The sequence below is a fragment of the Amblyomma maculatum genome, chromosome 4 (assembly GCF_055883805.1).
Source record: "Amblyomma maculatum isolate TAMU_Amacu chromosome 4, ASM5588380v1, whole genome shotgun sequence".
NCBI classification, from domain to species: Eukaryota; Metazoa; Arthropoda; class Arachnida; order Ixodida; family Ixodidae; genus Amblyomma; species Amblyomma maculatum.
Genome location: NC_139347.1, coordinates 41,923,507 through 41,938,197, shown reverse-complemented (window position 1 = coordinate 41,938,197; position 14,691 = coordinate 41,923,507). Strand labels below are relative to the sequence as shown.

At 43.9% G+C, this 14,691-nt stretch overlaps 1 protein-coding gene across 1 annotated transcript in view; it reads left to right on the top strand.

The window, feature by feature from the left end:
- The window catches only part of LOC146190832 (relaxin receptor 2-like), a 139,897-nt gene that overhangs the window by 106,330 nt on the left and 18,876 nt on the right, over positions 1–14,691 (top strand). The window contains exon 2 of the mRNA XM_084601206.1: positions 1,077–1,232. Coding sequence (XP_084457332.1) covers positions 1,077–1,232 — 156 coding nt within the window. The remainder of the gene's footprint in view (positions 1–1,076; positions 1,233–14,691) is intronic.

The window sequence follows — 14,691 nt, the reverse complement described above, 5'->3', positions numbered from 1 at the left end:
TCTACGCCTGATTTCGGAGCAAGGATATTGCAATACGCTTCGAAGGAGCCGCTCGCTCTTTCTTCGCGGGCTACCCTTTCTTTCTTACTAACCGGTCTACTGATCATTCGTAACGAATTAGTGGTATTGAGAAGCATGCAAGGGATGTGAGTCATGCGTGCGAGAAGCTAAGTGTATTTTTTTCTGCTGTCATTACTAAACAGTTAATCAAAGCCCCGAAGAAGTAACGACTTTGCCCAAGGTAACCGCGCTGCATGGTTTGTTTCTCAGTCATAGAGCAGAGGCCTTGCGCCGCCCTTCGAACTGGCAATTTTTGAAAGGCAAAAAGATACCTAATATTTACCTTTGAAGACCTTAAAATGTTTTGAGAATAAGGGCACCACTAGGTGAGTCATGAGCAGACCATGTCGTCTCGGTACTCTTGGTAAAGAAGGCACCTTTTGGAGTAACACATTCGCGAGTGATATTTAGGCATCCTATGTTTAAAACAGTAGTAGCAGCGTTGTTAATAAATGATTTCTTTACAGTTAGTAAATCGATATTCTTGTTGTCTCATTTTTACTAGGAAAAAAAAAAAAACTGCGTCTTAAACTTGCGCATTATACTGATATGAACCAGCTTCACCGTTCTTACAAGTTTATGCAACGAGTATTTAATTTGACATCTCAGCTGGACGTTTTACGCCCATCACCCAGAAAAGCTGCGCAGTTGCGGAATATCGGAAGAACTTTAGTTGTATTAAGGTGTTTTAGGCATGGCGAGTTTACTATAGCGGGAAATTTCGTTATATTTGTAATGCAACGTTTCTTGCTGGCTTTTTCTTCTCGTATTTGGGACCTATGAGATCGGCTGCCACTTCATGACTTCAACGCCCCAGTATTGTTTTTTAGAGTGCTGTACAGGGAGCGAATTGGTTAAATATTAAATTTTGAAATGTTGAAATAAGCCCGGGAAAAAGAAACTATGAAAAAAAAAAAAAAGAAACACAGTTTCAATTTAAGGTAGCTTTTTGCTGCGAACCATGCCTCAGGGTTTTCATACCCGTGCTGAGCGGTGCCTCTGGCATCTTTTCACAGCGGCTGACACCGGAACCGAGGAGCTGGAGGCCAGGTCGAGCTGTCCACCGGGCCACGTGCCCTGCAGCAACAGCAGCTCCTCCGCATGCCTGCCGAGGAGGCTTCACTGCGATGGCTACCCGGACTGCAGAGAAGGCGAGGACGAAAAAGACTGCGGTGAGCACTGCTCAATTTCTGCGGGATATGCTCGTCACTGTGTAAAATCAGTCTTCACAAAAGCACACGAGGATGCAGTGACATATTGCTATACGTATTGAAACAAAGGAACGTGTATCTGTGGTTGGCATGGCCTTGAAAGTTTCTCATTATGATTCGAACACTTCAAATTTATTACATATTTATGCACGTAAACGTAAAACTGCGACGTTTTGCTTCAACACAAGCTAGTGCTATTTGTTATTCTTGCCTAATGTCTTTGCTGTTAAAAAACCAGAACTTCTGTTGCTTCTCTGTAGTTGTGCTGTGACACTCCCTAAATATCTTACTGTCTCTCGTGCTTCGTTATTGACTGCAAAACTTCCAGGCTACCGGAGAAACGCAGAATTGTACTCGTCTCCAAGGAACAAAATCTCTCATTATAAATAATTATTGTCCCTTTATTTCACGCATTCTTGTTTAAAATTCAAAGCATTCTACCTTAGAGCACGAGTCGTTTGCAGAGAATTTTACCTTAACTGTATTTCAACATTACTCGCAACAACGTACTCGGCAGTCACTAAGTTGATTATAGTCGTTTACTCGCTCGCATTCTGCCGCAATAATAACGTTCATAAAGATTTCATCTTTTTGAATTTTAAGACTCAAGGACATTTAAAAAGACCGTGATGAGAAAATTTCTTAAAAGGTCTTACGTATCGATTTTTCGAGCATAATAATTTCCTGGTTCGCAAATCATTTAGGCTAGCGAAGGAAGTTTGTTGGCATGTGCAATGAAAATTCGGACTGTCAGCCTATGAGATCGCTTATGGCAGGGCAATGTCTTCAATCCGTCCTTTATTTATATCTGTGAAGCTGCTAACACAGTCTATGCTGGCGTGAAAGCCCGGGTGTTTCCTGACGACTATTCTCTGTACCAAAAAGCTTCTGACACCAGTGATCAAACTGATTTTCACATTTAATTGAGTATTATACTAATGTGCTGTATTTATTTGGGGATGACGCGCAACCCTGAGTTCTCGCATGCATTGCATCACAGGATGTCAGCCTATCACAGACACCAATTAATCCCGGTACCCTTGACAGAACACAACCGCTATCTATTTAGGTATGACACTCACTAATAATTTACCTTGGAACGGTACCTGGAATCTGCTCATCAAATGCTCATCAAACTTTTCTTTTGAAGCATGAACTTCAAAAAAAAAAAAAAAAAACACTAAGCAGCATCAGGCTACAGATTACCTGTCACTATCCAGACCGAAACAAAGTGTGTGTGATTTCATGGAACCTATAAAATGGAATAATATCAATGATCTTGAAGGAATTAGGAAAACACTGATATCTTTCCAAGAACGATTTTAAAAATAAAAATTGATGCATTCTAGCCGTTAGAAATTAAAAGTAAACTTCACCTCGAAATTTCTTAGCTTGATTAGTGACTATGAACTTGTAATTGATCTTGGACCATGCCTATCGCCTTCTGTACTGCAGCGAAATAGGCACCATCACTATCACCCAATATCCTCTTAATTCGCATGAAATAATTGATTCAAGTATTGCTTTTCTCTAGGCACGGTAGGTGATTCGAATCACATGCTGCTGCCATACCTGAGGGCATCAGTGACGCCGTACTGTGCTCGGCGTTGTTAACGTGTTAGCATTAGAAACCCAATCGTCAGAAAAACATTCAGTGTTCAGCTTTGTAGCATTGTGAACAACAGATACCACTTGCACACCTGTCTCAGTTTTCAGTTGGCAAAGTCGAGAGTAGGAAACACCCCCTTCACCTATAAAGGAGAGCGTGCTGAGGCCGCCGACAAAATCCCCTCCAAATGTTAACTACAAAAATATCTTTCTAAAATTTATGACTATTATTGACTCAGTGAAATAAAAAAAAAAGGGCTAATAATTGCGCAGGGGAGAGCAAAGTAAAGTTTCTCACTATTCCAGCAATGTTGAGTTGAGAAAAAGGACCGTTAATAAGCAAAAACATTCTTGGCAAAGTATTTAACAAAATATGAAGCTAAGATAAAGCGCTAACCGCGTGTGGCGACAATGCGCGGCGTGTCGCCGTCGCGCGGTGGGCTGAGGGCCGCCAAAACATTGCCGCTCGTCGTTGTCGCCCGGGTTCAGGAATTTTAGAACATTTCGCGTGTTGCCGGGAAGCAGCTCGCGAGGCAGCCAATCGCAGACAGCTTTGGGGTGCTCAGGTTCCGTTCTGGCTCCTTTTGCGAGTGAAGTGTGTTATCCTAGTGCGGTTTGAGCGAAAATCCTGCAGGCGCTCACTTCGTCTGATTCGTGCATATATGAGCGCATCGAGACAATTCAGAAAAACCTTGGTAGGGCAGTAAAGGAAAGCAAAGGCTCGACATTGTTAATTTTCGAAAAGAATGGGAAAAAGTGACTGCTTGCACTGCAAGTCTGCATCGCTGTGTAGTATAGCAACGCTGCGCTGTCTCCCTTTAAAACGAGATGTGTTACAAAAAATTTCATCATATTTTATCGTACTTGATGTTGTTTTGTTAGAAACGGGATATAGCATGACTGTACTCTCCTTGACCGAACGACGAGGCGGCGGTAGCAGAACAACGCTGAAAATGCGCCTCTCTGTCGATGAGTCCCGTCGCTTCGTGCGGTGTGCACCAGCGGCAACGACAGGCGTTGGCGGGAACATCGCACGACGCATCGATAAGGATTGTCGCCTCATGCGGTTGCCGCTTAACAGGTATAAAAGAAGCAACAAGGAATTGAAAGCACAGAGTAGAGCTTATGTTAACGGAACGTCATCACATAGGGATAATTAAGTTCTGCGGAATTTTCTTGCTGAGCTTTGTTCTTTGTTAGTTTCTGTCCTTACCCCCCTTCACTATCGTTTAAGACCCGAATAGACAAATGAAAGTTAATTTATAATTCAGTGAACCTAAACTGTATAATATTTTGCAAATATCGTTTAGACGCATCTGTTTTCTGGACATTGGCAGCGAAGCCAAATGTCATGGGCAACAAACGCTGGTGTGTGGCGTGGACAACAAATGTCGAAGGCACATCAAATCATGTCACCTTTGTGACGTCACTATAACGAAAACAACAACAAAAAACACACTGTACATGACAGGCATGAAGGCGGCGAGAGGGATGACGCTGTACATAAGAGCTGCTATGTGGGGTGGCCCCTCTTGAAATTCAGCGGAGTATACTGCGGGGTCAGTTGGTCAGACATTATGATCAAGGGAAACGTAGCTAAAAGACGAAAGAAGAAAAAGCACTCGTCCTATTCTCGCTATTCTTTGTCAAGTATTTCACCTACGTTCCCGTTGAGCATATGGTCCCTCGCCTTCGTCGTCTGCGGAGCGCCATTCACTAGTACGGCGTCACTTTCCGGGTGGCGTCATATCATTTCCTTTCCTTGTATGCATGCATCTGCTAGTTTACTTTGTGATAGGGATTCTAGTCGACGACTTATGTTCCTCGTATATAAGTATGACTTAATATCCATAGGCCTTAATCACCACAGTACATTACGTGACTTACCACAGGAGGCGCCGTCGGAGGAGGAGGATGAGGGGAGACGGCGCAGTCAGAGAAGCAGAAAGAGTACGGATGGCATCGCGCTATCGGCCGCGTGGTGGCGCGCGCCACAGGAGGCGCGGCAGCGCTTTGCGGAGCGAGCTTTCGCGTTCATACCCGTAGGCGGTCCTAAATGTCTTTGCTGAATCCATTTCTTGGGCTTCGAAATATGGAGAGTCTCGGGCTGCCTTTACAAGCATCCCTCAGATCACGAGACCATCGTTCAGCACCTAAACGAAGCTTGACTAGCTATTATTGAGCTTATTACGATTGGGAATAGACTAATATGAAAAAGCACTACCCACAATTAGGAAAGGGTCTGCAGAATTAGTGACAGAAAACACTAACATCGCGGGTGAAAGTTGTTTTTTATGCGTCTTCTACTTCTGTGTTGCTTTCGATTACTTTCTAAGATTACTTTTGGTAAAGACACCCATCCTTGCTTTGGAAAAAGAAAAAAGACATTTTGTGGTCATTGCTAAACTAGGTTTCTTTCAGACAGCAACCTGATCATCAAACAAAGTTCGTCAGTAGTACGGGTTTCTAGCCTAGCAACGCTGTCTCAGCTCGAGTTGTTCATTTATTGTGCAAGGGGCCTTATTCCCCTTATTCTTCTTGAACCAACATTTTGGTTCATGGCTCCTTTTCTCAAGCATTTCACCCCAGAAAAGCCGAGCACCAGGCCGGGGGAAATCTTGTACCCATTGAAAACCGGTGGGTACCCGGCGGCACTGGGGATCGAAACCCGTACCTCCCATACCTCCCGATTTTGATACGGAAAGGAACTACTCTTGTTTGCCACTGCCAGCTATTGCTTTAAACAAAGTTGAATTCTATAAAATACTTGCCCAAGCAAAAAAATGTTAAAAAAGTGAGTGAATTTTAGCCGTTGTTTTGCAACAAAAAGAGAAATTCTTTCCCAAGACGGCCTACAAAAACAGCGAGCAATATTTATGCTCGTGACCGCTGACCTTTGACCAAGGGCAAGATTATGAAACAAGCGCGTCGTCGCGTCGTATTGCGGCGGGACCCGCCTCGTTATATTGGTGTTGGTCTGCGTGGAGGAGCCCTTATTCGATGGTCTCACAAAACGCTCTATTTATTATTCTATTCTCATTCCTGACACGCGCGCTGCCAGTACGGTAGTGCTGTTCTGATGTCTTTTAGCGACTAGCCTTTAAAGCCGTAAGACAAGTTTTTGTTCTTCGTTTACGTTTATTAAACTTCACAAATATTTTTTTTTTTCTTTTCAAGAGGTGTCCGCTGTGATCTAATTACTCTCTGATTATCCGAAGTCTAAATCTGCTGTCGTTTTTTTTTTTCAGCTTCTTTTTCAACATCTTTGTTTTTCCTCTCCATCTCACTGCGCTATTATTTGGCAAAACAATTGTTCGAATTCCTCCCTTCTTCAAATAGAGCTTTTATTTTTCTTGAGCAGTTCCTGAAGCGCAAATTAAATTGAAAATTGTAGGAAGTAACGGAATTAACGTCACAAAGCGACGTGTGGGCCATCACGGATGTCACAGTAGACACATTCGGAGACGTTCCTATCCAACGCAGGCAGGTTCGTACAGCTTCGTTAAGCGGTCTTTGACATAATTTGGTTCGCTACGACTGCGTGAAAATGATAATGCGCGACCCGAAACCGAGACGAAAACGGAACTAGCACACTTAATTCGCATTTAGCTTCACCACGCAAAATCGGCTGTTTCTTGTTTTCTTTTTTGTTTGCTTAAGAACTTTATTTTTAATACTACCAGCACACGGATTCAGTTCACTTGTGCTAGGTTATATGACGTAGGACGCAGATTATTGCCTGCGTTTTCCATGTTCACCAGACTAGAAACGAATTGTTCCTTAAAATTGGCTCCCCAAATATGGTGCACTGGCATCGTTTCTCTACAAAATATTGAATAGACAAATTGCCTCCTAACGGCAAGAACGTATATGATTGCTTGTAGTTTCTTTCGTGCTCTGCAGACTGGGAACAAATTAAATTTCTAAAACTGACGGAAAGAAATTGGCACTCTTGCATCACATCTCTGCAAGTTTTGGATAGAGAAATTGCCTCCTAATGGCACAGTAACCTTTCTGCAGTTTCATGCACACATTGTTATACAGAGAACACATGATAATATAAAGAGAAAACGCTCAAAGATGGTCGTATTTGAGAGTTGAGCAGCAGAATATCTATGATATTGAAGGATAAATAAATAAATACCGCCAAGCACAAAAAGCATAATTTTGCAAAAAGGTACATCAGCATTTGTATACAAAATATTGCTCACATCAAACTTGGCTGTTCTTACCGGCACTGCAGGGCATGAACGCGTGTCCTAAAGACTAACCGTGACAGAAAATATTGCACAGCGCGGACTACAAACTCACCCAAGACTAATAGTACTGTATAAACCTCGACAGGGTCGATATTTTTGGGCAGAAATCTAAGAACATTGCGCAAAATGAAGAAAGCGATAAAGAGAGACAAGGCACGAGACACATCTAAAGCGAACTGCGCTGTCCTTCTAAAGTGCCATCAATCTTTAAGCACGCCGGCCCCAAAGCGGCTCACGTACAGCTACAAACCCGTAACTGGAGTCACCGCTGAATCGGGATAGATAACTCTCTTGAACGTACACTGCGCTCAAAGGAGTTGCTGCATCCTCCTCGGGCATCGTTTGGATGCCAGAAGCGGCAGAGGGCGCGATGCAACACTGTCCAGCAGCGCCTGCCTCAACGGCGGCACCTTCTGACCTGCAGACGAGCACGGTCTGTTGCACTTGCTGCGGCGAGCAACGACCCGGCGACGCTGCTTTTGTTGCTGTTTCTTCGTCGGCAAGGTAAACAGCCTTGTCCCGTTCATGTCTCGTCGCACTGAACCATTGTCCCGTGAGGCCGGAGCTTGCGAAGCTGTCTGATTAAACGATGTCCGACAGCTGGCGCACAGTCGGCAGTTTCCTTCTTTTTGCTAGCCCCTTCATCGGTAGTAAAGGGGAAAGCGAGCACTGCCTTGTGCTCATATTTCCCTGCATCATATTTCGGATGTATTCCTTAGATGTGTAGGTTTAAAGAACACATGAAAAAATGACGGTAAAGTAACGTCGTTCCGAGTTATGGTAGGCTACGGTATCAATACTATGATATTTGATACCATTAAATATTTATTTCTGAAAATTAAGCTTTGATGATAAAAGTCACAGCTCATGAGATGTATGGTCGGGTCCTATTATCTCCGACTTTTTTGTGAGTACAATTGTCTCGTTTACACGAGACAACTGTACCCATTGACATACATTATATATACCACGGGCATCATGTGCATTTCGCACCACCCAGGAGGCAGGGATGCGAGCCCGCTCTGCACCAGCCCCTGCATTTGTACTATTGCTTCCAATAGAAACCCTCAGCGTTGCAAAAATGTGCTAGCATAGGCGTATACCGGTTTACCGGACGCCCACTCCGTACTCGTATTGACAACTGCGCGTACTCAGTAGGTGTCCGGTAAACCTGTATATGTCTATGCTAGTCGCAACTCTCTCTAATTACTGTTATTTTCTTTAGCTGGTGCGACGTATGCAGTAGATACATGTACAGAGCTTTTTTTTTTTAACCTGAGTAAAACCAAGGCGAAGTCAGGGGACGGTGGCCCCATTGCGGCACCAGCTTTATTACCTCCAGCATCTGTTCCCCCTCTTTTTTTTTTTTTTTTTTTTTTTTTTTGCGTTAGCGTTAGAGGCCCCGGCCCTCCGTTGATTTAGCCGTTGTCTGCCTGTCTGTCTGCAGCCGGGCCATCTTGGGCTATACATTTGAGATGGGAGTCGAATAACACACATGGAGCCTTAGATGCCGATTCAGGAACGCGAATCCTAGGCATGGAATTTGCGGGTTTAAACCTTAATGTCATGTTCGAAAATTGTATTCCTCATCACCACATTATCACTGCCACTATAGTTCACAGGTGATGTGGCTGGACACTGATTTGTGTGTGTGTGTGTGTGTTTTTTTTTTATTGTGAAATCGCGAGAACGCATATCAGATCAACTTGGGCAGCCCTTTTCGTTTAGAAATCAAATCCTCCGGGATCCTTACATCCTGAGTCAGGGACAGGGGTAGTCAAATGTTTCCAGGCCGCAGGTTTTGCTTCTGGCCGGCGTATTCTGGCGTTTGAGATTCTATTAAAACTATAAATTATCTCCGAGATTAGAAAAATGTTTCTTCAACCCTCCACAGATATTTTGAGATTTGGGACCATCGTAATTGCCTGACTATACTGCTCAGAAGCAGACCGTATGGCCTGGGAAGTTTTGACTACCCCTGTACACTATCTCTAGGCGTTACAGGCACGCTTGTAAGTATTGGTTAAAGCGTGGCTTCATATCTGCGTCAGATGGTCTTTCAAGGAGTGTAATGAATTGTGAGTGCATGATAATGAGTATGCATCACATAAAACCGAAACTGAAATGGAAACCGAAGTGATATCACGCCCAACTCTATCGGTACCTATTGATTTATAGGAAAGAGAAGGCGCAGCATCTGCCGCACTTTCTTCGTGGACACCTCAGCCGTGCTGTTAGAGAAGGGAGGAAGGTGGGAGTCAAAGCGTAAAAATAAAGAAAGAGGAGCCGTAGTGGAGGGCTACGAGTAATTTCGACCACCTGGAGTATCTTTAACGTGCACTGAAGCCGCACAGCACACGGACGCGTCTCCGTTTCGCCGCCATCTAAACGCAGCCACAGCCGGTCGGGTTCGAACCCGGGTACTCCGGCACAATAATCGGAAATCCTAATCACTGCGCCAGCCCGGCGGGGAATGTAATTCACATTCATACCTGGGAAATTCCGATAACAATAAATACACGCGCATATTTTCCCTCCGCAGGCCCCATTCGTATTCCATAGAAATGGGGCAAAACCACAACCCATTGGTTTTCTATGGCAGTCTGGAATATTTGCTGCGACCACAGGACAAATTTCAAGCACAAATTTCTTGTCCGCGTCGAATTAGATAATTTCTATCAATATTTTCGTAAAATTGCCTTAATATATTTCCCCCCTGCCTCAGAATTCCTTAAAAACGCAACCAATTTTTTTCTTTCGTTCTTTTTTTTTTTTTTTTTTTTTTTTTTTACAGAATGTAATTGCGAGTGCAGGGCAAAGATCGCAAGTAAAACCTTTCAAGGTATCGATAGCTTAGATTATTTACATCAATGTTTTCATAAAAAGTGTCTTAGAGTATTACACAGTTGCCTCAAAATCAGTTTCGAGAACGAGACCCATCGGTATTCTATGGCAGTTTTAACTGCTCGCTGCGACCGCAGGAAAATTTTAAAAGTAAAATTTTGCCACGTGTCTGAAGCTTAGGCCATTCCTATAACTGTGTGCTTATATTATTTCATAGTGTCCCGCTGTTCCGCCAAATTAAAATTTGTCCCAGAATTTTGTACCTGTGCATAACCACTCTAAATCAGCCGTCATTTCCTTTTCCCCATTCTCAGGGAAAGTTTCCAGACATAAGCACACTGGCGTTGCGAATCCATCCGAAATTAATTGTGCATGTTTGAAAGGTCTCCGGTACTCACTATGCGATCCGCTTCCAGAGGTCACTACTTAAGCCTGTCTCGTAGTGTCTCGCAGCTCACGTTGAGCTCCGAGATGTTAAACACACATTCCATGCCATCAAGTATCAAAGCGGGTCATGCCTCAAAACATCAGTAGCTTGCCTATATTGTTTACAGTGCAATTAATATGGCTTTGATCTGACAAGAGTTGTGAAGAGAAAAATCAGGGAGAGCTGGATACGTTGTGGGATAAAACAAGACAAACACAATTTTGATGTATTAAATCTATAAAAGGCAAATTTAAGTGAAGAAAACTGTTTAAGCAGGGTATAGATACCTTCAAGATACCTGTACAAATCGTAAACATGTAACCAGAAAACCTTATTATTTTTTTTCTTAACCTGCTCATGCTTACTGTAGGTCTGTACCCACTGCCTTGTGATCCCTTAGGTAAAAACAATGAAATTTGAGTCACCGGCTACTTTATGATAGCACGATGAAATTGAATACACGCGTCCTCCAGGAGTGTTCCCCTCTCTTCACTTGGACTGCAGAGCTTCCTTTTATTACTACGGCACAATATGGCACGAGGATGTGGTCGTCAATGCTAAAAGAGCGGAGGTAATTGTCCTTCCTATTGTAAGTGCAAAATGACAGCTGATGGTTGCTGTAATAATACAAAGTTTAAATGTAAAAACTAACTTTCAGCACAAGAATAGTCACTGTGAGTTCTTTGCAGCTACGTAAACGCTCCCTGTAATGCACAATTTTTGTCAACATCTATACTAGTGAAGATACTGGTGCGAGTTCGTACAACCAATTTTCCAGGTCGAGAAACTGAAAAGCCGCCTCTGTTGCAATGCTTCCGAGTTTATTTATTTCTTTTGGTTGGCAAGAAAATAAGATCGTAGTGAAGCTTTGATGAACTTAAAACGTTCAGCGCAAAATTGAAGAAGCTCTACCAGCGAGATAAATTAAAGTTATTGCTTACAGTCTAAGGCTTGCCTTCGTACGGGCTTTGTCAAACCAAGATCTACAGCCAATAAAGCGGGGATCTGGCTGGTATATAGACAGGGTAATCTTGTTTTCTTTTTAAACGCTGAATGTACGAGGGAAGCGATCACAGGGCTTAGAAGCCATACAAAGGACAACTCCCAATTTTAAAAAACACGCTCTCTGAGGTCATTGCTGCGGCGAGACCATTTAGTTGGCTTCTCGAGCTCTGGGGATTTAATTGGCTGCTGACGAGTGATAGCTATTTGGATCGGGAATGCAGTCTGAAGAAAGGGGCCCAGACTGATCATATAGCTGGTTAGCGCTTCAATTTCTGCGATAATGAAACTTTTCATCTGCACCATTGCGAAACTTTCCAGCAGAAGCAGAGAAAAAAAAGGAGGGAAAATAAAGAAGCAGGATACGTTACAAATAAATAAATTCCCTGTTTCCCGAGAGGAAAACAATAATCTATAGCATTGCTAGCTCCAAAGTTTTCCCAGCCACTTGTTTTAAAGTTTGCTTCGTTTAACTGCATGATACATCATGTGTGCACTCATTTCCACACAAAAAGGGGCCCCAGATTCGACTCCTGTAATGGCCTTTCGCGCAATAAATAATATGAATAAATAAACGATAGGTGCTTGATGCAGCAGCCGCAACAGAACAGTAGTAAATGCACGCAGAAGGCAATCATAATATATCTCTTCAAAAACGCACTGAAACGTAAATGGGGTACAACTCAAGCATGAAAAACACGGCAAAAAGGAAATAACAAGGCCAACAACACAGCATACCAGTAATAATGAGAAAGAAGTCATAAAGTTAGTGTTCAAATGACGATAAAAATGGAGGAGTTTTAATGTCTCCCGACAATTAATTCCAGACACCCATAAACCTCACTATAGCGATTCGAAATAGGAGATCCGTAGCGCATTTAGAAGCAAACAATTATTCCTACGTGATAAACGCGTAACATTTGAGTTAGTAACGTGTTTTATGCGCATAAATTGCAGGCGATTTTAATCATTAACTGGCTATACACTAGATGAAATGGCAGTCACTTTAGCCTTTCGAGATATGGTTGTGAAACTGACATTCCCTTCGCTAGAACGCAGAAACGGTTGTGGTGATCAGACGCCTCCTTGATCAAAAAGCAGCGATCAAATTGGCGCCTGTGGCCGAGTGAGTTGATTGTATGGGCGTTCAATATTAGCCCTGTAAAATGTTTTTAGAATAAAAGGATGATCTCAAGTGGGGTATAAGATCTGGCGGACATGAAGCCGTTCTTAACCCAAGCTGTACGGACATGCCAGCGTGGCGTATTGGCAGCGTGTCTGGATTCAAAGTTCCTAGAAATCTGCATTAGAACCTTACTCTCCTCCCATCTCAATGGCGAAGCCCGAGTTGGAAGCACCTGCCAATTCAGCCATCATACCGTGTCTCATGACACCACAGAAACCAGCGACCAATCTGTGTGTAGCCATGCTTCCTGGCAACTAAAATTTGCCAGCGGCATTCTCAAATCTCAAATTTGAGGCTTCAGACATACGCATTTTTTTTTTCTCATATACCCTGCGAAGTAGTACTCTATCACTAAACAAAGAGGAATCTACTGGCGTTTAGCTCACTGTACTATACAAACTCCCGGAATGCCATTTAAGGGCTCTTCTGTTTGTTATCTTCCACAAAGTAATGCTTCCCAATTATTTCTCAAGCACTGTGTGTTCAAAATGATGAAATTCAGAAATTTTACAGCGATGTACCGAGATGGTTGGTTTGTGGGGTTTAACGTCCCAAAGCGACTCAGGCTATGAGAGACGCCGCAGTGTAGGACTCTGGAAATTTCGACCACCTGGAGTTATTTAACGGGCACTGACATCGCACAGCACACGGGCGCCACTCCGTTGCGCCTCTAGCGAAACGCTGCCGCTGAGACCGGGATTCGATTCCGCTTCCTTGGGCACAGTAGTCGAGCGCCTTAACCTCTGCCCCACCCCGGCAGGGCCGATGTACCTAGAGTAATTGTAGCAATTTTCAATGAAATTTCTTACTGCACTGTATTTCACCATCCACCTCACAGTCCTTGCTTGGCATCGTCTGATCTTTATTGCTCAGAACGACAAGACGAGAACATATTTCGTGCATTGAGAACGTGGTTGCACCAGAAGGAAAAAAAAAAAAAAAAAGCGACTACGAAGAGAGCACGCATCATTGTTCATCGGTGGCGCAAAAACAAACTAGTTGACAGAGATTTTATAGCAAACGAATATGGGTCTGGCGGATATGCGGCCGTATTCTTCGTGAATTTAGCAGAATTTGAATGAGCAGTGTCTGAAGAAAAATTGAGAGGCACTAACTACTTTGTAAGCACCTCGTATTTTACGGCAAAAGGATGAGAATAGGGCTGAATGCAGCGCCAAAGCGTTGGCGCAACGATGCTAATGACGCAGTTTCGCTCGCCCTTCGTAGAGTAGTTAGCAACTCCGCCGCAGTGTGGCGTCTATTTCATCAAAAATCACTAATACGTTGAATTACAAACAATATACATAAATATGGTGTTATTCTTCCTTGTATATTATCAGCATTTCCGTCCGTAGCAGCAGTGGTAACATATATATCGTTTTATGACGCTTGGACATTTCTGGCCACGTTTAATTCAGATCGCTTTTACCGCAAGTGTATAATGACGATGCCGATGAACTCAGCCAGCTCCACTACTGTCTCATAAGAAGCAAGTAAGCAATGGCGCCAGCAGCCTTGTGCGGAAAGAAAGGACAAAGCAAGGAAGAGAGAAAAATAGGGGTTGAGGTTTCGTATTCCTCCACAATTCAATGCGCTTACCGATTACACACGTGAACGGCAGAGCGCGTGCCGCTAGGCGCGCGGCCTTTCACCTGCGCTGGGGAGGCCACCCGACCAGCGCCGCTTTCTATTACTCGACACAGAACGTGAGCGGTGCAGTTGCCGGCGTAACGACCAGCGCTATCTTTGCACTTGCCACTCTCCTTGGTACCGCAAACAGACGCAGGAATCGAAGCCGGAGATTGATGAGCTGCCCAGAGAGCTAGAAGAGGCGTCCACTCGGAGCCACGTTTCTGGGCGGTCAGCGCTGCATCGACACGAGGGAACGAGCTCGCGATTGTATGGCACGGCGCACGCGATGAGCACGAGATGCGGAGCGCGCGTTGTGGACATATGGGCCGAAAAGCGATTCATCACGGCTTCGCCGCGGCTGCGTATTACGGTTCCACGATTGCTGCGCGCTGGCAGAGGCTAAAGATGGATCGGCGCCAGTCCATTCGTGGACTGGCTGCGAGCGACTTCGCTCGTTCTCCC